We start from the raw sequence: 24,121 nt of genomic DNA on the forward strand, positions 1-24,121 counted from the left end.
CCTTCTCCAAGTGGTTCTCAGCAATTATGAGATCATCTACATAGACAAGCACTGCCATGATTATATTCTCCTTTTTGAAGATGAAAAGGGAGTGATCACACTTTGATTGAGCAAAGCCAAACGTTAACAATACCCCTGAAAACCTTGCAAACCAATTTTTACAGGCTTGTTTTAGCCCGTAAAATGATTTTTTAGCTTCCATATTTGTGTGTCTCTACCATCTCTATATCCGGGAGGAAGCAACATATAAATTTCTTCGTCCAGGTTGTCATTCAAGAAAGCATTGTATATGTCCATTTGGTGAAGAATCCAATTACGCTTGGCTGCAATTGCTAGAAGACATCAGACCATAACTAACTTTGCTACTGATGCATATGTTTAATTGTAATCCATACCCTCAACTTGTGCATACTCTTTGGCAACTAACCTTGCCTTGAATCTTTCAACCTTACCATTTTCTTTGTATTTGATGCGTTAAACCCACTTATAGCCTATGAGTTTAATACCATTTGGAGGTTCAACTAGATCCAAGTTTTATTAGCTTCTAATGCTTCAATTTCAGTTTGTATCGCCATTCTGCAATTTGGATCAAGCTTAGCTTGGCTGGAGGATGTGGGTTCTAGAATATATGAAATGTTTAACAAGTATGCTTTATGAGCTGAGGAGAAAGCTGAAAAGGAGAGAACTTGTGAAAGGATACCTGGACAAGGACTTCTTTCAAGTAGATGAAAGGCTGGGTCCATCTAGCATGGCCAATCCACAGTAATACTCCTTTAATATAACAGAAGGTGTGGGCTTGAGGGTTGATCTTATGAGCATAGGTGGCTGAAGTGTAACAGTCAGATCAAGAGTTTTAGCAAGAGGCTCAGAGGGTTCAATGGAATTGGGTTCTGCTTCAGTGTTGTTTGTTGTTGATGTCAAATTTTCAATAGGTCCATGGCTCAATGAATCATGATTTTCTGCAGTCAAGGGGTCCACCTGAACTTCATCACTTGCATAAGAGTATCTAGTTTCAGCAGCATGAGTCTCATTAATTGGCAACAAAATAATTGAAGTTGGTGAACTAGTTCTTATTAATTTAAATGGAAACTTTGTTTCATTGAAAAATATATCTCTGCTAGCAGAAATTTTTTCAGTCTCAAGATTGTGCACCTTATATGCTTTTTGGCCAAATGTATAATCTAAAAAAACATATCTGTGTGATCTTTGGTCAAATTTAGATTTGGGATTTGGTTTTTTTGCAAAACAACCAAAGACATGTAGATGACAATACAAAGTGTTTTTTTTTAAATAATTTTGCATAAGGAGTTTTGTTTTGTAAAGCACTTGTTGGGGTTCGATTGATTAAATACACAAATGTCAATACACACTCGTCCCAAAAATATAAAGGCAAACCAGATTGGAATTTAAGGGCTCTAGCCACACCTAAAATGTCACAATGTTTTCTCTCAACTACACCATTTTGTTGTGGAATATAAACATGTGTTGATGAACAATAACTTTTTCATGAAAAGAATCATTCATCTCCCTTGAAAAAAAAAATTGACTCTATTATCAGTTCTGACAATTTTAACCTCAGCATTATATTGCCTTTCAATCATGTTGATAAAATCTTCTAATAGATGAGTAGTTTCATGCTTAAATCGCATCAAAAAACCCACACTGCTCTAGCATAGTCATCAACGAAGGTAATATAATAGTGTGCTCCAAAAAATAAGGCTTGGGAATATGGGCCCCAAATATCACAATGCAACAATTTAAATGGATGATTTGAACAAGAGACACTTTCATTAAAATGTAATCTAGACTGTTTTGCTAGTTTGCAAACATCACAATAAAATGTTGACATTTTAATGCTAGATTCATGCTGAGAAAATAGATAATTCATAGCTTGTGATGGATGCCCAAGTTTAAGATGTCATAATCTAATTGCTTGAGACTAGAGTTCATTACCAATGATTCATGTGAAGAATCAGAGATCTTACATACGAACAGGCCATCTCTCAAACTACCCAGTCCAGTCATCATCCTGGAATTCATGTCTTGCGGGGACCAACCATTGGAACCAAAGATAACTTGACAATTAGTAAGTGAAACAAGTTTACTTACTGATACAAGATTGAATTTAAAATTTGAAATGTAGTCAACATTTTTTAGTAACAAAGACGGTAGTAGAGAGGCTTCACCAATCTGCTAGCATGTACCAGTTCCATTTGATAGTTTTATGTGATAAGGTGATTGTAAGAGCATAACATTAGACAGAAAAGTAAGGGATGATGACATGTGGTTAGAGGCACCACTGTCAATGATCCAAGTGCCTGATTGTGAATATGTCATACTTGAAAAATGAGATTGACCATTGGGCGGTTGTGGTGCTAGAGTAGTTCGATCTTTAAGAAGTTTATTGTATTCATTAATAGTTAGAACAGGAGCTTGATCCTTGCTTGGATTAGGCGAAACAACAGACACTGAGGAATTAGAATGTATTTTATCTCCATCTGTGGCATTAGCACTATCTGCTCCTTTTTTTCCTCCATTGAAATTGGGAGGGTATCCATTAAGCTTGAAACATCTCTCCCTCAGTGACCTGCTATTTGGCAGTGAGTACAATAATATTGTTGTGACCTCTTCAAATTACGGTTTTTAATGTTTCTTGCTTCTCCACCAGATGCAGTCAACCCAACGTGCTCAATTAAGTTAGTTCGGACTCTTGCTTCTCGTTGCTTTTCCTCATGAAGAACAAGCGAGAAAATCTTGGCCACAGCTGGCAGGGGGTCGAGCAATAGGATTTGCCTCCTAATGGCATTGTATGAGTTGTTAAGATCCATCAGGAACTGGATCATTCGATTCTCTTGCTGCTTTGCTGCAATCAATTTCAGAGCACCACAAGACCACTCTGGTAACACGTCATAGGAAGATAACTCATCCTACAATGCTTTTAATTTTGTATAGTAAGCAGCTATAGACGTATTTTTCTGAGAAAGATGACTAATAGACATTTTACTTTGATATTTTAAAGGTGGTATACTCTGTGTAAATTGATCTTTGAGATCATTTCATACGTCATGAGCAGTAGAGGTGTAGATTACAGTATCGTCAAGCTTCTTTAAGATGGAGTTGAGCAACCAGGATAAAACCATGTGGTTTTATCTTCTCCACGAAATGAAGTCTGGTGAGTTCAACTTCGGCTGAGGTCGACTGCCATCGACAAATGAAAGCCTGTTTTTTGCAGATAAGGCCATATCCATAGCGCGACTCCACTTTATGTAATTGTCGCCTTTGAGAACTTGGGAGACCAGCACTGCTCCTAGGTTGTCAGAGTGGTGAAGAAAAAAGGGGTTTAAGTTGTCCACTGTGTTGTGATCAGCAGGTTAAGACGACGAAGAATTTGGGGTATTCACGAGTGCAATTTCGACAAGAACTTGAAACCATATGACAGGAACTTGAAAAATGGTGGAAAATAGGGTATCCACTTAGGAATACGGAGCAGAGCAAAAGATGGATGAAAATGCTCTACTTCTCGTATTCAAATGGTGGCCTTATGTATACAAATCTGTTACAAATCAATGGTAGAGATAAGAAATTTGAGAAATATAGATATAGCCACAAGATTCTACACTTTTGTACACTTTATATATCCTTTTTAGACATTTCTATTACTGCAAATCAGGCAAAGTGATTCTCGCATGCAGGCCTCCATAACAAGCTCCGAGCCTAACTTTGGAATGAGCTTCATACACAATATTTTTTTAGATTTGCTTCAATAGAAGATCAGAAGATGGTGTGGTGATGACTTGTCATCGTAGTTGCCATAGAAGGAGTGTGCCCAAAAGCATATGCTTTCTCCTCGTGGCTATGCCTTCGATGAGGTAGCAGCTCTTCTTTTGGAAGGGAAAGTAGCATAGGCTGTTGTGCTCTTGGGAGTATATACAAAGATTCTGCACTTCGGCAGCTTTCCCTGCCTTGACGTAGCCACCGTCGCCGATCCAGTTGATGCCCAACCTGTCGGAGTGCTTGCTAGTTTCTTCACAATCAATGCTCAAGAACACTGAAAGGAAACAAAAGTGATTCGATGATTATCATACATGAATCCGGAGGACACAAAATCAACTTTTTATCTCGGGTCTGCCAAAACCTAAAAATGATAAGCAATAGAATGTTGGGCCTTCATGGTATGACAACAAACCAGATAAATTTTTAACCCTTTAAGGAAAGAGCTCATTTTTGAAGTCCAATATACAAAGAAACATAATCACTATACTATCATTATACATACGTCCATTCACATAACTTGTTATGGCAGTCCTTAGCATATTCCACAATAAATAGGGATTACTCAATAGCTACAATTAACATACTTATTAACCACATTCAAATTCCTACATATTCATTCTGTTCACATTGATTTCATTTGCATTTGATTCAGTGAATTGATAGCTTCTGTAGGTGCAAAACACAGGCGCATGCATAGCACGGGTGACCAACAGTTAATAGACAACCCCATGGTAGTCCAAAACAATACGAATCTACACACATTGCAGCAATAAAGCAATAAACCAAGGATGCGTAAATTCCAAGGGAAGGTGCTCCTTCCTTAAGACACCCAAGCTGGGAAGGCAGGAGCCCAAAGCTCTAAACACATCATATAATGATATCCTGGGGCATTGCGTCGCCTGTGCTCTGAGCATGAGAGACCAGTGGCGAGAGCAAGATGTATCCCAAACATATTGTCATATCTATTGTTCTTCCTTAATTCATTATTATTAAAATGCACGTACAAGAAAGTTGGCTAGCACACAAGTCTAATTCACTTCACACAAGTGCAACCAGATTCCAAATTGCCTTCATAAAAAGGCCATACACTCAATCAATATTTTTGGTAGCCAAACATTACTCTATGGGTACTTCTACCCTTTAAGTCCATTCAATCAACTGCCCAACAGCAACGAAATGAAATTCTCATAGCAATCAAAACATAACAATTACTTCATATGAAAACTTAGCCGAACCACAGAGAGTAATTTCAATCCGTGATTGGCTCGTAGTTATCCTACGAACATGCTAAGATGTTAACTAATGGATAGTCGAGGTCGATGAAATACTCAACTTGATACCCCACCTAAGCTATCTTAAACACATATACTTTCTACCATGCATATATCATCGTGTAACATTTTAAAAATAGTCAATCAATCTTATAACAATTAATCTCACACATATATTCATATTTTAAGAATCACATCATCTCACATATCATGCAATAAGAACACATTCATAAGATAACATTCAAACCCACACTTGGGAATGCAACATTCAAACCCATATTTGGCCTCAACAAGAATTTGCCTGAAATGTAGTCATACATATTGTGCGTCTCCACAAAAACCCATAATCGCCTTGAGGTCAAATCCTGACACTCAAGGTTTACTCGATGTACTCGGTCCACTTGCAAAAACACTTAGAAATAAGTTTTCTATCCACTTCACTCTAAAATCTATTTAGGTAAGAAATATGTTTGCATCCTAAAATTTTCATTGGTTTTGGAGTGCTCCAGAAAAATAAGGTTTTTGTTTTGAAAGAGGAAAGAAAGGGACTCGACCGTCGGTATGAGGATCGACCGTTCCCGGCGCCTTTACCGGGGGTAATCAACCCAAGGACTATGTTTATCATTGATGCATTTCGTTTTAACTAAAACATCTTTTTGATTCTATATGCGGTGTAGAAAATATTGAAAGTTTGGAGTTTCAAACTTTTGAAAGGGTTCTTGAAGAATTGCTTGAAAATGTGAAATGTTTTGAGGAAAAAGTGAAACTAGTAAATATCATTTGAAAAACTTGTGAAAACATTTTGAAATCACTTTAGTGTTCTCTTAAGACTTTAAGTAGGTTTGAGATTTTGCTCTAATTCGGTTACCACCTAGCTAGAGTTCCATCCCTTCTTGCTTAAGTTCCTTTAGAGATGTGTTTGTAATCATAAGTGAAATAAAGTGGGTGAGAATGCATGAATGCATTTACCCTATATGATTGAAAAAAAAGTAAAACATTCCTACCACAACATTCATCTAATATCATTCCTACCACAATATACATCTAAGATTTCGTTGTTATAATTATTATATATAAGAAGAAAAAGTTTTTGAAAATGGATAGAGATTGTAGACCATCAAGCATGATTCCAATATTGGGTCATTACTTGATTTGTGGTCTTATTGAAGTTGGTAAATAGAAAGTTCATGAGATGAGAATGTTAAGAAGAATACAAGAGATAAAACACTCTTATGAAAGGAAAGAGAGAGATATAGAGAAAGACATGCATACTTGTGTACATATCATCACATATAAAGAGAAAAAGATGTATTGATTCGAAGAGAAAGAGAGATTTTAGAGGAAAAGAAAAATATCATACGCATATATGGGTATGAGAAATGTTATAAGAGAAGATTTTTGTCTTGAAAAGAGGAATAAATATTTGAAAGAGAGGAGATGGAACACATGTACATACGTATTCATGCACATATAAAATTTATAAAATAGAAAGTGAAAGCATAGAGAGAGAAAGATGGGGGTCATCATGTTGACATAAATGTATATAACATGTGTATACATCCATACCTTCACAAGATTAAAAAAAAAAAAAATCAAGGAACAACTTAAAATTACCAACTTCAAATTTAATGTAGGCCGGAGGGGAGCTTGGACTCATGCAAGAGTCTAAGCTAAGTCCCTAAGGCCATATTAGATGGTTCTTTTTGAAAATGTTTTGGAAAATATGATTTATATAAGTATAGAATGTTATTATTTAGTTTGTTGTAAGAGATATATTTTTCTTCCACCGTTGGGTATGAAAGAAAACAAGCAACATAACGAAGCACTCGTTAGGGTTCCTAATGTGATGATTAAGAAGGAAACTAGCGCAAAATGCCATGAAAATGCATATTAACATGTACATTTTCGTGAGGGTTTATCCCGGGTTGGACAAGTCCCAACCTCAAAAATTAATATGAAAATAAAGAGTCTCCAAACCACACTCTCATTCCCGCCATACATTCACATGTAAGTAAAGAACCAAGCAACCATGCATGCATAATTTATAGATAACATTCAAGGAATGAAAGAAAGAAAGAGAATGATGGAAAAAGCAAAGTTCAATTAGGAGGGAAGACATGATGTAACTATGAATTGATATACCACCTCATCTTCTCATGTTCCCGGTGCACTTGAGTATAGCCTCTTGACTCTAAAATAAAGATTGAGAGCTATCTCTTTTGGCCATGGAGAAATGAGGAAGAGAGGAAAATAAGAGGAAACAAAAAAAAAAACAATAAGAATGTATTCATGAAAAGAAAGAACATGGCTAAAATGAAAGATCATCTCATCTTTCCATGCTCCCGGTGCACTTTGAGTATAGCCTCTTGTCTCTAAAAAGAGATTGAGAGCTACTTTTTTAGCCATGGGGAGATGAAGATGAGAAGAAAATGTAGAAAGAGATACAATGTTATATTTAATAAAAGAAAAAAACATGATTCAATCATGAAACGAAAGATCCTCTCATCTTTTCACACTCCCAATGCACTTGAGCATAGCCTCTTGTCTCTAAAAAGAGATTGAGGGTTATCTCCTTTGGTCATGGGAAGAGGAAGAAGAGAAAAAAAAATGAAAACAACAACAACACTATGTTTAAGAGAAAGAAATAACATAATAATAAGAACATTAATGAAAAGAAAGAAGAGAGAAATGAGAGAGATGAAGATTACATACCTCTAATGGGAAATAACTTAAGGAAGATGAACACATTCACTTGAAGATCCCATTTTGAATGAAGCTCCAAAAGTGCTTGCTCTAAGTTGGAGAAGGAAATGAAAAGAGGAAGAGGGAGAGAGAGAGAGAGCTCAAGAGAAACTCTAAGTCTTCAAGTGAGAATACACTAGAGTTTCTCCCAAGGACCAATCTTGCCCAAGAGGGGGGATATGGGGGGGTATTTATAGAGGATTTTGGAGCCAAAACCCAAAATTTGAATTTTTTGACCTAAAAAGACTAAAATCACCCTCCAAAAGGAGATTTTTTGGTCAAAAGGAAGGGCAAATGAGTCTTGTCCACCCAAAAAGACTAAAACTACCCTCTAAAAGGATGTTTTTTGGTCAAAAGGAGGGGTAAATCAGTCTTGTTTAAAAAAAGACTAAAATCACCCTCTAAAATGAGGTTTTTTTGTCAAAAGGAGGGACAAATCGGTCTTGTTTAAAAAAGACTAAAATCACCCTCTAAAAGAAGGTTTTTTGGTCAAAAGGAGGGGCAAATCGGTCTTAAATGATTGATTTGGATCTGAACTTGGGTTTTGGATCTAAAAGTAGTATTTTGGATTTAATTTGGATCTGAGAGTTCTATTTTGGATTTAATTTGGATCTGAGAGTAGTATTTTGGAAATCTTGTGCCTAAATTTGAATTTCGCATTTAGATAAAACATCATAGTCCTTTAGAAAAATTTGGGGTGATTACAAAATAGAACCATCAATTTGCAAGTTAATGACTCAAGCAAAAGCTGACAAGTTGAATCGGCCATAGAACCTCCAATAAGTTTTTTCAATTTTAATGAGGTCATGATCGATCGATTAAAACTACAAGACCATGCTTCATCTGATCCATCGTATGAGCAATCATGTTTCTCTTTCGTCAATTCAATGATGATGACACAAACTCATTTGTAAGAGCATAAAATTAATCAAATCCACATGAAACGAGCATTATTATCGCACCTTAGTATATGTGTGAACCATAATGATTTACATGTTCTATCATCCCCTTCAAATTGAAATTTTGCATGCAAATCAACGTATGTACTCACTTTCCACATGGGTCGACAAAATCCAACAAAATATACATAGATGAACACCTTCCAAAACAGTCCTAGTCCTTCTCCAATGTAATAAAATCTTTATCTTGTGCCCTAAATCATTCAATGTTGATTTTAGCATTCTCAATAATAATTATTGAAGCACTTAAAGATAAACATTGGACAAAATAGGTTCAATTAGTCTACACTCACCCCTCATATGGAGTTCAAATTGTTGCAGGTGTCCCCCGACAGCCACCTCACGTGCTTTACTAGCCACCAATTGTTACCGAGAGTCCACTGCTGCAGTCCACAACTTCCTCTAATCATTGGAAAAAGAAAAAAAAAACATATTCCTCCAGCTGCCTGTTGGCGTTCTCCCTTGATTCTACTAGCTACACCAACGGCATACGAAAGATCTGGTATTGTGTAGAGAAGATACCTTAGACATCCGATGACTCATTGATACTCTGTTGCATCCACCGGCTGTCCTTCGGGATCCTTGTACAGCTACGACCTTGGTTCCATAGAGAGTTTTGTTGGATTGCAGTCAACCATGCCAAATTAAGTTAACACCTTCTTGGCATAGGCTGTCTGCTTGATCCGAATACCGTCTTCGCCTTGTGCCACCTCAATCCCAAGGTAATAGGTGAGCAGGCCGAGGTCGCTCATCTCGAATTCAGCCATCATCTGCTGCTTGAATGTTGCGATCGCCTCTGAATCCTCCCCTGTTACAATTAGATAATCAACATAAACTCCGATGATGACACCAGTGCGGTCTTTTCCCCTAGTATAAATGGCTTGTTCCAGTGCGCACTTTGAGAACCCAAGGTGCTTCAAGCTCCAATCTAGGTGCGTGTTCCAGGCGCGTGGTGCTTGTCGGAGACCGTACAATGCCTTGCTCAATTTGAGTACCATATGCTCCTTGTTTTTCACCGTGAAACCCTCTGGCTAGGTTACATAGACCTCCTCCTCAAGTTCGCCGTTGAGGAATGCAGATTTGACATCGAGGTGATGGACTTGCCACCCACGGTTGGCTGCGATGGGAAGGATGACTCGTACGGTGTCGAGCCAGGCGACCGGCGCAAATGCCTCCTCGAAGTCGATCCCTTGCCGCTGGACATAGCCCTCGCGACTAATCTAGCATTGTGTTTGATCACCTCTCCGTCTGAGTTTTTCTTCAATTTGAACATCCATTTGAGTCTGATTGCTTTGATTCTGGTTGGTAGGGTTGTCAGCATCCAGGTCAAATTTTTCTCAATAGATTCAATCTCCTTGGCCATGGCTTCCTCCCATGCCGGTTGGCCGATTGCTTCTTGGTAACACGACGGCTCCTCTGTTGCCGCAAGCATGACCTCTTCTTTGACGTTTTCATCATGAGCTTGACACGCCAATCGTCTCGCATGATATCATCGATATGTCTGTACCAAACGGGTCCGTCATTACTGTACTCCATCTCCGAGGCCACGGCAGTTTCATCCACTAGAAATATCCAAGCCGGCGTCACCACGGGCATTGCTTCGCCACCCATCGGTGTTGATGAATAAGCTGGGTAGCCTAGCTCCATGGATAACGACCTTCCTACTTGTCCGCTTGCAACTGAGTTGTCCACTACTGACTCGGTGTTGGATTCATCCTCAACAGTGAAATTTGACGACTCACTGCCTCCTGCATCCATGTTCCAATTCCACTTCAAATTTAACATCATGACTTACATGGATTCTTTTGCGCTGTGGATCGAAAAGTCGATGTGCCTTGCAGCCGTCCTCGACATCGATATACGCCATTGGCTGGCTGCGATCATCGAGCTTCTTCATGTGTGGCGTCGTCACCCTGACATGCCCTTTGCAACCGAATAACCGAAGATGCGCAAAATCCGGTTTCATGCCACTCCAAGCTTCAAATGGTGTGCGTTCGCCCATGACCTTCGTAGGCAAGCGGTTCAGCAGGTAGACCGTGTGCCGTACCGCCTGCCCCCAAAACCTTCCCGACATGCTCATGCTCTTGAGGAGAGATCTTGCCATCGCCATCACCGTCCTATTCCTACGCTCCACCACATCGTTTTGTTGTGGTGAGTATGGCACAATGAGGTGCCATGCAATGCCAGCCTGTTCACACACAATGGCAAACTCGAGAGGGAGGAATTCGTTCTCGGCACCCGCATACAGATTGGCAAACCCCGATCGGTCCGGAGCGTCTTGACGCGATGCCTGCATACGTTCTCGGCCAGCACCTTGATCCTCATTTATGTGGAGCATGCTTGGTCTTTTGTTCTGGGCAGACACAACCACATCCAACGAGAGAAGTCATCAACGATTAGTAAGAAATAACTATTACCGGCAGGGGTGGGTGGCATGATCGGGCCGCAAAGATCAGCGTGCAAGAATTCGAGTGGCTCCTTTACTCGATAGTTGGCTGCCGACCTGAATGGCTGTCTCGACTGCTTCGCCACCAAACACTCTCGGCATAACTGAGCGGGATGAGTGATCGGCGGTATCCTGATTGCCATCTTCTTGTTTACAAGCATCTTCATTGCTTGAAAGTTCATGTGGCCAAGACGAGCATGCCACAGCCAAGCCGGATCCCCAAGGTTTGCGAGGAGGCATACTGGCCTTGTAATCTACAGCTTGATGCGGTAGAGACGATTTGGTGTGTGTCTTACCTTCATGATCAGCTGCCATGGATTTTTGACGAACACCTCCAGTTCGTCTTCATCCATAACCACCTTGTGGCCTGCCTCAGTGAGTTGCTCGAGACTCACGATGTCGCTGTGAAGCCTTGGAATATAATATACTTCATGGAGCAGCCATTGATCATCATTTTTGCATTTAAAAAGAATTGAACCCTTACCCTTGATCTGCACTGATGAGCCGTCGCCGAACTTCACCTTGCCGGTGATTGCCTCGTCCAACTCCCGAAACTTGATCTTGTCTCCGGTCATGTGGTTGTTGGCGTCGTTATCCAGGTACCAGGCATCGATAGTTTTCATGCCTTGCTCGGTTCTGTGCAGTTCCGGCCATACCTGCTTCTCATTCAGCAGGACTGTATCCTGCTGATCTTGCCTTTCTGGTGGTTCAAGTGATGCGAACACCACTTCTTCCAACTCTGCACGCAACAGGGCTGGTTCGGTGTCGTCAGCTTGTGTAAGATGCGCCTCCTCCTTCCTTTTAAGAGCCTTGCACAGGTTCACGTAATGCCCCAATTCGTTGCAATTGAAGCAATGGATGTGACTCTTGTCACGACCACTGCTTTCAGAGCCACCTGCTCTGTCCTTGAGTGGGAAGTCTTCTCATCTGCCTCTCTCGCGCCCTCTGCCACGTCTGCTTCCACCCCGGCTACGAACTCCTCCTTCCCCGTGAGTCCTCTCCTTTCGGGTCAATGATGGGTCGCTGCCACTTCTCTTCTGTCGTGCCTCCCACTCGACCTGAGTGAGAAGCAATTGAGCATCACCGTTGCCACTGGTACCGAATGCTCGGGGACGCGAGCGTCCTTCGTAGGTCTTGAGTCGTCCCACGGCCTCTTCAAACAACATAGTGTCGAGGTCGCAAAACTGCTTTATGCCGGCGATTACACTGAGAAACCGATTTGGAACAGTGTCAAACAGTTTCTTCACCAGGGCGGCGTCGCTCAGGGTTCCCCCCAAGCTCGCATACTCGACGGACATTCTGGTGAGTCTGCCCGCATATTGATCCAACGTCTCTCCTTCCTCCATTCGCATGGCGTCAAAGTCGCTCTTCAATGTTTGTAAGCGCGCATTCCTCACACGATCTGCCCCTACGAATCTCGTCTTGAGGCAATCCCAGACCTCCTTCGCCGTCACCTTCTTTGCCACCTGCATTAGGAGATCCTCCGGGAGGGCTTGGAGAAGAAGCGACCTCGCCTTCTTGTCCTTCCTCGTGTCGACAGCCACACCGGCCGTCGGCTCGATTGCCTCTCAGACGCCTTGATCTTCCATCATGGCCTGGACCCTAAACACCCAGCTGGTGTAGTTGGTCGCCGTGAGCAGTAGATACTGGAACGTCCCACTGGCGATCTTCCGCGCTGCCTCAGTTGTGATGATCGACATCGGTTGCTGTTGGAATCGAGGGAGCTTTGGCATACAACCTGACTTTGATACCAAATGTTGGCGCTCTCTCCCTCTCTTTGCACATTCCCTCCTTAGTGTGTTGCAGCCTATGTCCTCCTCTCTCATTTTACCCTTACTAAAAGGGAAGGGATTAAGTGAGAATTAAGGGATAGCGCCAACACTGCCAAATCCAAAAAAAAAAGAACGAGAATGAGCAAAAGAGAGACATCCGATGTGAGAGAGTGCAGGGGACTATGGGGAGCCAGTGAGAGGGTGCTTGGTTGAGGGACACGGGAGAGAGGGAGAGTGAGAGACAGTGAGGATGAGAGAACTCGGGGGAACAAGAGTGGAAGAGCAGAGAGGGTGAGAGAGTTCATGCAGGGAGAGTGGGAGAGTGAGAGCATGAGTGGGTGAGCATCGGGCGAGTGAGTGGGAGTGAAAGTTAGTAAGAAAACGAGAGAGACCGAACGTGAGTGCGTATGAGAGGGGGAGAATGAGAGAGAGCTCGGCAGAGATCGGGAAAACAAGGGAGAGCAAGATGGAGATTTCAGGCGAGGAAGATGAGAGAGGGTCAAAGCAGAGAGATGGTGGGAGAAGGAAGAGAGAAATTGAAAGGTAGAAGGGATTACCAAAACACTGCCACCTTTCGCCACCACTTCCTCAACCTTCGCCTTCCCCTTCTTCCTCCTCACCTCTGCTGTTTTCCCCGCCTCTTCTTCAACTCCTTCTGCTACTTCTTCCTCTGTTCGACCTGAGACGACATGGGAGAGCCCTTAGCCGTCAGGTTCCCTTTGGTGCGCAATAATAACTCCAGGTCGGATCTGGACCGTCATCCAGACCCACCCAAAATTTCATACGCCAAAGTATCAGGCATTATAGCTAGTGTTCTTCCAGTCTACCAAATACTGGCAGATTATCAAGGATCACGTTTCCCCTTTCAATTTACAAAATATGTACATCTCATATTCTAAATGAAACTCGTAAACTTATGATTAAGCTAATAGGCTGAATCGAACCAAAATTGGGATCATTTACAGATGGAATTGATTACTGTATATGTTTATAATTTTAAAATAAGAATACTTAAGAAAAATGAATGTGTAATTTGATAATAATAATAATAGCTTAAGGTTGCCAAACGATAACTTGATAATAGTAATAGTATTCTAATAATACAAGATTAATAAAAAAATAGAAACATTATGAACCTTGCTGTTTAGCCTTTTCATTGTCCACTGAAAGGCACATAGAAAAAAAAAATCTCTCCCAATTGCTATTAGAAAAATTTTTAAACGTCGTTCCCCTTATGTTCTCTCTCTCTCTTTCTCTTTCTATATATATATATATATATCGAGTGAGAGCAAAGCTTGGAAGGGGTAGTTTGTGGGGGCTCATTATCAGATAATAAGAGGAGTAGAAATGCACCTTAAAAAAAGTTACAAATGACCTCATAGACAAGGTAATTTAACGAAAAATCAAACATATGAGTTGATTTTATTGAAATTAGATAATCAAAAGCAACTGAACAGGACAGGCTGGCAAATGGCAGCACTATCACCAACAAAATCAGTTGAGCCGATGACCAGAGCATCCAGCCAGCAAAGGTAGGATGCCAAATAGTAGTTGTGGTTGGAAAAGGAACAGGGAGGGGGCCAAAGAGGCTATTTGTGAATGGCTGGAAGCTCGCCCTGGTTGCCCAGGGTTGACCCCTTGGGCTGCCTGGGGTAGATTCCTTGCTAGCCGAAGTTGGTTCCCTAATTTTGTGGACTAAGTCCTGCATCTTGGCTACCTTAGCCCTATTAGTCATCGGGCCATCTAGCCTGATTCCAAGCATCAATTTCATGTCCCAAGCCCAAGCCTCGCTGGCAATACTGGTCCCAGAAAAAAAGAAAAAGAAAAAAAAAAAGTTTATACTCTGAGAATAAGCCAGATATTTTCAAGTGGTTTTCCAAGCGATAGAGGTTCTGTGTTCGAAACGAAGTTGTCTTCAATGGTTGGAGGGCGAAATCAGAGCCGGGTAAGGAAAAGTAGGCAACAGTTGAGCAAGTAGAACAAAAAGCAAGATATAGTAAAAGTTGTGCTCCATCCATCTGAACATCTGCCTATATACGTTGAAGAGAGAAGAAAGAATTGTCTAGTCTGTGAAGAGTGTATTAAAGTGATGATGTTACACAAAACATTCTAAAAGAGGTAGTTCAAACCTCTTAAGCAACCGAGCCGATAGCTCCTGTTATTGGGTTGGAAGGGTTTAAAAGGGAAAAAAAAAGGCATGTCTATTTATAAACAATTTTGAACTGAAGCCATCTTCATAGCATGCTATCTTATGAATTGGACTCCTACTATTTGACTTAAAGGTAAATCTTTTACTTCACACTTTAATAGAAAGTAAAGTTGGCATTAATCATCTGAAAATATTTGGGACCAAGGTTTATCGTCTAATGGACAAATCTGAGAAAGCAAAACTTAGTTTTTTTGTTGGCTATTCAACAAGAGGTTATAGGTGCTATCGTGTTGATGAAAAAACCTTTATATTTCAAAAGATGTGAAGGTTTTAGAGTCAGCTCCATTTTCTGTAGGATCATACATGGAATACAATGATTAGCCACGGGGGGTGGGCTGGTAGTTCTTCCCGACATAAGCATTTTCAAATGATTTCGTAGCTATTACTGAAATCACAACAGTGTGCACAAGTTGAAACCAAGGATCTCCCTCAAATAGAAAACAATAAAACAAAAATATGCATGGAAGTGAAAGTGTTGTTGAACTGTGGAGATCCAAAAGCACAAGTCAAGCATAAAGTGTACTGGAGATTATGCCCCTTATAAAGTCCTGGTAAACAAGTAAGACTTGATCATCTCTCCAGACCTTATATTTCTTTTTTCACCTTGCTAGGGATACATATGGAATTTGTAGCATATGAGGAGACTAAGGAAAACCATATTTGAGCCAAGGTCATAAAAAAGAACTTGATGCACTTCACGTAATTAAACATGGGAAATAACTAAGCTTCTTAAAGGAAAGCGGGTTGTTGCATGTCAACAAATGTGCAAAAAAAAAAAAATACAATAAATGATGAGACCATTGAGATACATAAAAACAGGCTCATTGCTAAACGATGCACCGACCCAAGGTTTGGAGTCACAACAATGTTTTTTTCTAGTGGCCAAAATAATTATTTCATGAATATTGCTTTCAATTGCTTGTAACTTTGATTGGCTCATATTTTAGTTGGATGTCAATATGATTTGTAGGAAGAAGTCGACATGAAGTTACTCTCAAGACATCCAGTCAAGAATCCTCCTTCCTAATATGTAAACTTAGAAAAATGTATATAGGTGGATTAAATTAGTCTTCTCAAACATAGCATCTCAAGCAAGGCTAGGTTTTCAAACAACACAATTTTATTCAAAGCAAAATAGATAAATTATTATTTATTAGTAGAGATAATATCGAACAGTTTCACTTCTATGTCGGTGACATCATTATTATAGAAAAAAATTGTAATATCAAGATTACAAATGCTAAAGGGCTTCTCCATGAGACTTTTAACGTAAAAGACTTGGGGAAGCTTCAATATTTCTTTTGCATTAAAATTGTTCATTGCAAGAAATGCATGTTCATATCACAAAGAAAATGTGTTCTAAAATTGTTGAATGAAATTTGCAAATTGGGGTGTCGAGCAGCTGATGCACCTGTCAGTCCCAATTTCAAAGTTACCATAGGAAACAAACTAGTTCTGTTGATGTCTCAAGATACCAATAATTGGAAATTATGTGTCTTCCTATCACAAGGCCAACCCATGTTTAATTCTTGCAAAGAACATTGAAGAAGGTAGAAAAAATTTTCAGATATCCAAAGAAAGCCCATTGACAACGATTGTGGCATTAGAGAAATGAACATGTAAATATTGAAGGATATTCAGATATTGCTTGGAAAAGCTTGGGTTGAAAACCAATAACTGATTATTGTATATGTGGGAAACGATTTGGTGACCACAGAGAAATAAAAGATTATCTGCAAATCCAATGTAAGAGTAGAGTATCGAGCAATGGCAGCAACGACTAGTGAGATCACATGGATTCAAAAAAATAATGATAGAAATGCAAAATTTAGTACTCCCACTCCTTTGCATTGGCAGCACTTTACAAAGCAGCAAATTCAGTCTTTCATAACATAATGAAACAGATCAAAGTTGGTTGTCCTCTTATAAGAGAAAAGGCTCAGAACGGTGAGATTTGCATTCCATACACAAAAGACTCTAAACAACTCGGATATTACCAAGGGTAGAGCCCAGGGGGAACCTGGCCCCTGGGCTCTAGCAAGAGCCTTGGCCCCCCTCAAATGAAAAAAGATCTACATGTAATTAAAAAAAAATCATTTTCCCTATATAGATATTTTAAAAAATTAATAAATCAATTGATGCTTATTATATACAAAATTCCAAACTATGATCTGTATTTAATTTTCAACCCGAAGCAAAAAAATATTGCAACTATAGAAAGTTTATGGAAATTCAGTTATAAAAAACTACTCTTTCAAACTAGGTAGGTGATTAAGCATGCATTGGAGAAGGACCACAAGCCCTTGCAGAGCCACTGGGCTCATGCTTACTCTCATCTCCTTAAAAATACCAACCTCTAAGCTCTTGCAAGGATCAACCATCCCTTGAACGTTCCAACCTAAAAATCTAGGCTAACTATGCATTCTTTTCTGCTAAACACCAAATCAAATAGTGACCCTGCCCATTCAAGGGAATGTTGTCAGTTTGGATTTTCTACTAGAAAGTAAAAGCCTTGGGAATAAAAGAACGAGCAACTTAATTTGTCAATTGGCATACACGGCCACTTTGTATTGTTTCTTAAATAAGTCAATTCTCAAGCAGCAAGGGATTGACAAATGTTTCAATGAAGCTTTGTTTATTTATTATAATGTTGATATCAACACAAATTTCTACCGTGCTAATGGATGTTTTGGGTGATTTGTAGACAAGATAGGTATTTCGAGTAAACACACCGAAGTAATCATCACTTATATCACTAAAATAGGAAGCATTAGTAACCAGTCTCCATCTCCATCGCCTCTTTCAAGTCCTTCACAATATTATGCATGTTTGGTCGCTCAATCGACCTTCGTACAGTACATGCTAATGCTATATCTGCAACCTTCCACATAGAATTCATTTTGTGCTGCCCTTTAATCCTTGGATCAATAATGCTCTCTATGTCGCCCCTGACAATCTTTGATTTTGCCCATTCAACAATATGAAAATGCTCCTCAAGACTGCCAAATATGGCTTCCCGACCACATATAAGCTCAAAAAGAACCACACCAAAGCTATAAATATCACTCATTTTTGTGAGAATGCTTGTTTCTGAGTACCTGCAAAACGAAAATATGTAATGACCTTTTGTTCAAAGTTAATTTAGAGGCAGTCATCATGGCTTGCTTTCATTGTAGATCAACAAGCTGTTATCATTGAAAGTCTACCAAAATTTTGGAAGGATTTAGTATTATTGTTGGTCAAAAGAGCTCTTCTTAGCTATGTTGTCATGTTGAAGATATTCTAAATAGGTGTTATTTGTCTTCTTTCATGGTTTTCTTGAATTTAATATGATCTATTTTCCTACTTCTAGTTATTTTCTTTTTAATATTGAAGTGGACAATTGTATAGTTTTATAAAAACAAAGTAGGTACAGTATATGAAAGTAGAATATATGCATCTTGAGTATTTGAAAATAAGGAACTGGACATGCAGAAGGGTGCCAATAGTGCTAAAATGCAGCCTAGGAAGGCAGTAGTAAACAATTTCTTGACTATGATTCATAAGCATGATTTGGTTACCAATTGAGCATGTGGCAACATACCAAAACATGCATAGCCAACAACTGCACTTTCTTAGTTTCTAATACAAAATACATATACATTACTTTAAGAATATTTTGAATAGTTTTCTTGTTTTAGCTTCTTTGTTCTTCCAATCATATCATATTTATCTAGTTGGCTTGGTCCTTGGTCTTGAGCCAAGTCTAATAGAGCCAACATTTCACATCTGCTCTAGCTATAGGAGGGACTACTAGGTGAACTAGTCATCACTTACTGTACAACACAAAAATATTCAAATGCTTATCAAAGAAGGTCAAACAACTGTAAAAACAAAAAAGTCATACTCAGGATCAATGTATCCAGGTGTGCCGACAACCATTGTTGATATTTGAGTCTTCTCATCAACTCTGGAAATTCCGAAGTCTGCTAATTTGGCTTCTAGCCGTTCATTCAGAAGGATATTTGTACTTTTTATGTCTCTATGGATTATGGGAGGTTGGCAACCTGAGTGTAAATAACTCAAACCTACATGCAAACTCAATTTTTATCATCAATCACAAATGACTGTTAAAGATGATAAAGGTGTAGGGAATAAATGATACTGGTTTGCATACCTGTCACAACATCCAAAGCTATTTGCAACCGCCTCTTCCACGTTAAAGGTTCTGTTGTGATTCTTTTGCCTGCATGTTATTAAAACAATCTATTAGTAGTTAATCTTCTGATTTATTATAATCATACTCAAGATGACGTGAAGCATCATTTGCCCTTGTATGAACTATGTAAACAATATTGTCTTAAAAGGTTTGAGGGCTTAAAAAAAAAGGTGCCTTCAGTTCTAGAAGCTGTGTGTATATATATGTGTGTGTGTGTGTGTGTGTGTGTGTATGTGTGTGTTTTCTTACCAAGTATTTTCTTATGAACAATTCTTCTCCCAACAGATCTACACACACTGTAGTTGCCTCTTTAAGCAATTCATGCTGATAGCGAAAATGTCTAAAAGACATAATAGCAAAAGCTCCCATCAATGCTAAACAAATGGCTTCCACATTTCTGCTATGCCTAGAAGTGTGAAACATTCTGAATGTCGGTGTTCGAAACTACCTAAATTCTTAAATGATCATCCCTATGTAATGAGTAGGAATTCAAATCACGATCTCATATAACCAGATCCTTTAAGACTTTTTAAAGTGATCATCTAGTAGGTTATGCAAGTCCTTAACATATTCTATGCAACACATTTTATGACTTGATTGGCATGTTGTTTTTGTAATTTATTTAGTATAATTCTAAATTCATGACACACTATAAAAAAGAAAATTTAACTAGATTTATACCTGATAAGATATCTCTCAAGCTTCCATTCTGCATGTGCTCATAAAGAACAATCATATTATTTCCTTCATCACAAAATCCAACAAATGATACAAGGTTTTTGTGATGGACTGTCATTAATAAATTGACCTGAAATGTTGGACATGAAAACTTGAGTTCATTCATGAAATTATGGAAATAAAACAAGCACAAACAATTAAACAACAAACATAATCCATTCTAACCTCTGCGACAAATTGTTTGGATCCTTGTTGTTCCAAATCTTTCAATACCTTGACTGCGACATCATTGCCATTATTTAGACGACCATAATAGACAGAACCAGATCCTCCATCACCAATAAGGGTTTGAAAGTTTCTTGTGATCTTGACAATATCTTCATATGTGAATATATGCTTTGACCCCAGCTGAATGGAACCAGCCTGTTGCTTCACATGATTCTCTACAATTTCACATGACAATTCCTTAGCTAATCATGCCTGTAGTTTGTGTCTTCATGTGGCCATGTCTCAAAAATCTATTTCTTGATCCATTACTTTAAAAAAATTTTGTTCCATTCAATTTCATGAAGTACAATGCATTCAATTGATTTTGAATGCATATAAATTTGGGAGAAAATACATTTCCTTTCATCATCATTGTCATTTCAATTGTGCAAGAAATTTTTTATTTCCAAACAAGTTAAAGCTGTATCCATGTCGGTACTGTAATGTGGACAGTTGTAAAACAACTTGAGTGCCCCTCCCAACCCAAGGAGACACACCTGGCACACCTTATGTAAGGAGTTGATGTCCATGGGAATTAAATGACTGCAATTGCTTGAGAGCAATCGCCTACTCCCATTATTCCAACCTGTTTTGGGTTTAAGTGTGCGACAGTTTCTTAAATACTTATTTCGTTTCAATTTGAAAGGAGTATGCCAACCACCTCTTTTCTTCCTTCATAACAACAATTATAGAAAACATCAGTTTTAGCTAATTGATGTTGATTGTGTTGCAAATATGATGAGGTGAGTTACTGAAGGGGAGGATCACTATGCAACCTTGAAAAAGTTGCCACCAATACAATGCTAGGCAATAAACTAGTGAAGAATCAAACACAATAACAATGATCATATATGGAAAGAAGGATTACGTGAAAAAGTTAGGGTTTAACTTCCAAGTCAATGTCTTACTCTTCTCAGAAAACAACTATTTATGAACAAAAGAATAAAGAAACAAGCTGAAATTTCAAATAGGGTCTCATGTCTGGATATTCAATGCATCCACTTATAGTTCATCACCTAAATGAGGTTCAAGATCTGCAAGTGGAATGGCCCATGCCATGACAAAAAAACAGAGACCAAGAAAATGTACATTTGCTTTATATTAAGAAGCAATAGAGCATGCTTAATAGATCAGTTCTACATGGCCTTTTTTGTTGGAATAAGGAACAAGCTTATTTCCGTGCTGTCTAACTAGTTGAAGACACTGACATTATGAAGTATGAAAGAAATGTTACATCTAGGCAAATAAAAATAGCAAAACATGGTACCGAAAGATACAAAAAGTACATCCTTAGGAAAGACTTTGAGGAGCAAAAAGTATTTGATTAGAGCAAGATGCTCTCCCTTACCTTCCATAGGTTTCCCAAGGAAGAAATGGAGCTTCTCTCCTGAGGTAGGAAGCTATGGCAATTTGCTATTGGCAATCAACTTAATTTGAGCATATTGAGGCACATTTGGAAATAAAATGACTTACCTACATTATTCTCGAATACAACATTCGGTGATGCTCTAGGACGTTGGCTTCGAAGGCATGCATAGATGAAGCAACCAACTAGCAATAGAAATAAGATAATCGAGCCAAGTGATACTCCAATAATGATCGGTTTCAAATTTCTTTCGCCATCTGTCGCGGGTGGACTTGGATTCTCTTCAGTGATGTTGTTTCCCTTTATACTAAAAAGAATAGACAATTAAAGAGATTCAAAATGCTATATATGGATGAAATGCTACGGCTCAATTATAGATATCATACTTTTAGTTTGGTATACTATGGATGGGATACCATCAACCAATTTCAGTTATCATATCTCTTGTTTGCCTATCGATGGCCTAGAGAAGCTATCTAGGTTCCCTTTATCACCCTCTTTCTACCATACACAAAAATATGGTCACAACTGCATTTCCTTTTGCAAAAAAAAAAAAATTCTACTTACTTTAGTATGAGGTTCTTGTTGCCTGCTAGTGACGTGGGTAGAGGTCCAGTGAAATTATTGTCTGCCAAGTTCCTGCAACAATCAATGGAAATCTTGTCATACTAATAGCCAAAGGAGATTAAACAGGGCAGCTTGTAGATCGAAACTGAATGATTGCCCTCAGGTGGGGGAACAGAAGATTCAACACACTGAAATTTCCATATAACTAATTGACAAAACTGTGGTTACCTTTCTCTGGAAAGCAAACAACTAAGCCCATATTTATGGGTTCCTTCCTCCATGAAAGAGCAATAGAAACATTCCACAAGAAGTCTTGTGATTAGTTCATTAAGAACCCATAGAGAGGGTTATGCAACAAGCTCAACAAACCAAAGAACACCCATTTGATGCTAATACTGGATTCATTTGGGTAGCTTTAGTCAAGTGGTGTTTAAGCTATCACGGTTCATCTGATCAGTTGCAAAGATGGCACACCACACAGATGCCTAAACTATGTATGACAAGCCATTTCACATAATAAGCTGAGGTTGTGAGCTTCGTGTCACAAGTTTTGAGTCATATTGTAAGTTTAAAAGGGTGGGGTCAAGATTATAGAAACAAGAAGCTAACAGACAGTGACAAAGAGTAACAACTAGTACTCCACCATGGACACTGTTTGGGGTCCTTACTTTGCTCATTTTTTCTGTTTGGCAATGTGTCGATTACTTTTTATCATGACTGAATTATTGGATGTCCACATACTCATATTCCCATAAGAATGAAGAAAAAGTTTAAACTGTGGCTGAATCCAACTTTTAAATGTACAATTCAAATATGGTCTGCTGACTTGTAAATACACATACAACCAAATAACAACCACATTATGATATTCTAAAAATTTGTTTTAAAATGTATTTATATTCGATAAAGAATTTTTACTTACAACTAAATCCAAATTCAATTGGATATATTTATTTAAAATTATATCTAAGTCCAACCTCGAGTGAATGCCATTTCTTAAATCCAAATGCAATTCAATATCTTAATCTGATGTCAAAATACGGTTCATATCTGACGTTTCTGAAGCAATTGATAGGATATCCAATCTGAAATATCTGATCCATTGATATCTCTATCTAGTGGGGCTTCAATATAATTAAAAGAACAATCACAAGACATTTTGAGGGCAAACAACCAAGACTGGAGCTAGGCTTCTATACTAAAAACTTTTTGAACTTGAACTAATGAAAAAAAAAACTTTTAGCTGAACTAGCTTTGGCAATTTATTGAAGTTTTTCTTTTGGTATAAAAACTTACAGCTGTTTCAACCAAGGAAATCTCCCCAAGAACTCTGGGATCTGCCCATTCAAGCTGTTGTTACTTAGATCACTGCAAAATCAGAGTTCTCATTCAGCGAAACTCCATATAAAACTAAGCAAACAAAGAGCCAAGAATATTTATGCTTTACTCACATCATCTCAAGTGCAGTCAGGCTACTGAAGTCTGGAAGGGTGCTGTTCAAGCCAGATCCATTAAGGTGCCTAAACCAGCAAAGAAAACAGGAAAGATACTCAAAAGTGCCTTAAGATGAGAATATTAATTTTTTATGCGAGTTGGAAGAAAAAGGATTTGTATCCTTGAATCCAAAGTATTGATCATCAATATAATCATCCGAGTTTCAACTGGGAGGAAGATATATGTATTAATTAAGTAAAGGTACTTTGATCCGATGATCATGTGCTACTCACAGTTCAGTAATGCGTGGTGGATCGTCAGTATTGCAGTTGAGCCAATCCCATGTGGATCCATCGGGAAGGCATGGATCACCTGCCCAAGATTGGAGTTGTTGGTATTGACCTTGTAACACCTCCAATGCTTTCACTGCAAACAATC

At 38.8% G+C, this 24,121-nt stretch overlaps 1 protein-coding gene across 4 annotated transcripts in view; it reads right to left on the reverse strand.

Moving 5' to 3' along the window:
* Positions 1–24,121, reverse strand: part of LOC116254078 (probable LRR receptor-like serine/threonine-protein kinase At1g51810) — a 103,928-nt gene that overhangs the window by 76,626 nt on the left and 3,181 nt on the right. The window contains exons 4-13 of one of the 4 annotated variants that reach the window (XM_031629148.2): positions 23,977–24,109; positions 23,701–23,769; positions 23,546–23,617; positions 22,250–22,321; positions 21,790–21,989; positions 20,275–20,492; positions 20,053–20,179; positions 19,330–19,398; positions 19,060–19,240; positions 17,798–18,271 (exon numbers count right to left, since the gene is read on the reverse strand). In XM_031629148.2, the coding sequence (XP_031485008.1) occupies positions 17,944–18,271; positions 19,060–19,240; positions 19,330–19,398; positions 20,053–20,179; positions 20,275–20,492; positions 21,790–21,989; positions 22,250–22,321; positions 23,546–23,617; positions 23,701–23,769; positions 23,977–24,109 (1,469 nt within the window). In that variant the 3' untranslated portion in view covers positions 17,798–17,943. Of the gene's footprint in view, positions 1–17,797; positions 18,272–19,059; positions 19,241–19,329; positions 19,399–20,052; positions 20,180–20,274; positions 20,493–21,789; positions 21,990–22,249; positions 22,322–23,545; positions 23,618–23,700; positions 23,770–23,976; positions 24,110–24,121 lie in introns of those variants that run through there. The other 3 variants (XM_050077882.1, XM_031629149.2, XM_050077883.1) reach the window with 3 other exon arrangements.

Source organism: Nymphaea colorata, chromosome 5, assembly GCF_008831285.2.
Source record: "Nymphaea colorata isolate Beijing-Zhang1983 chromosome 5, ASM883128v2, whole genome shotgun sequence".
NCBI lineage: Eukaryota > Viridiplantae > Streptophyta > Magnoliopsida > Nymphaeales > Nymphaeaceae > Nymphaea > Nymphaea colorata.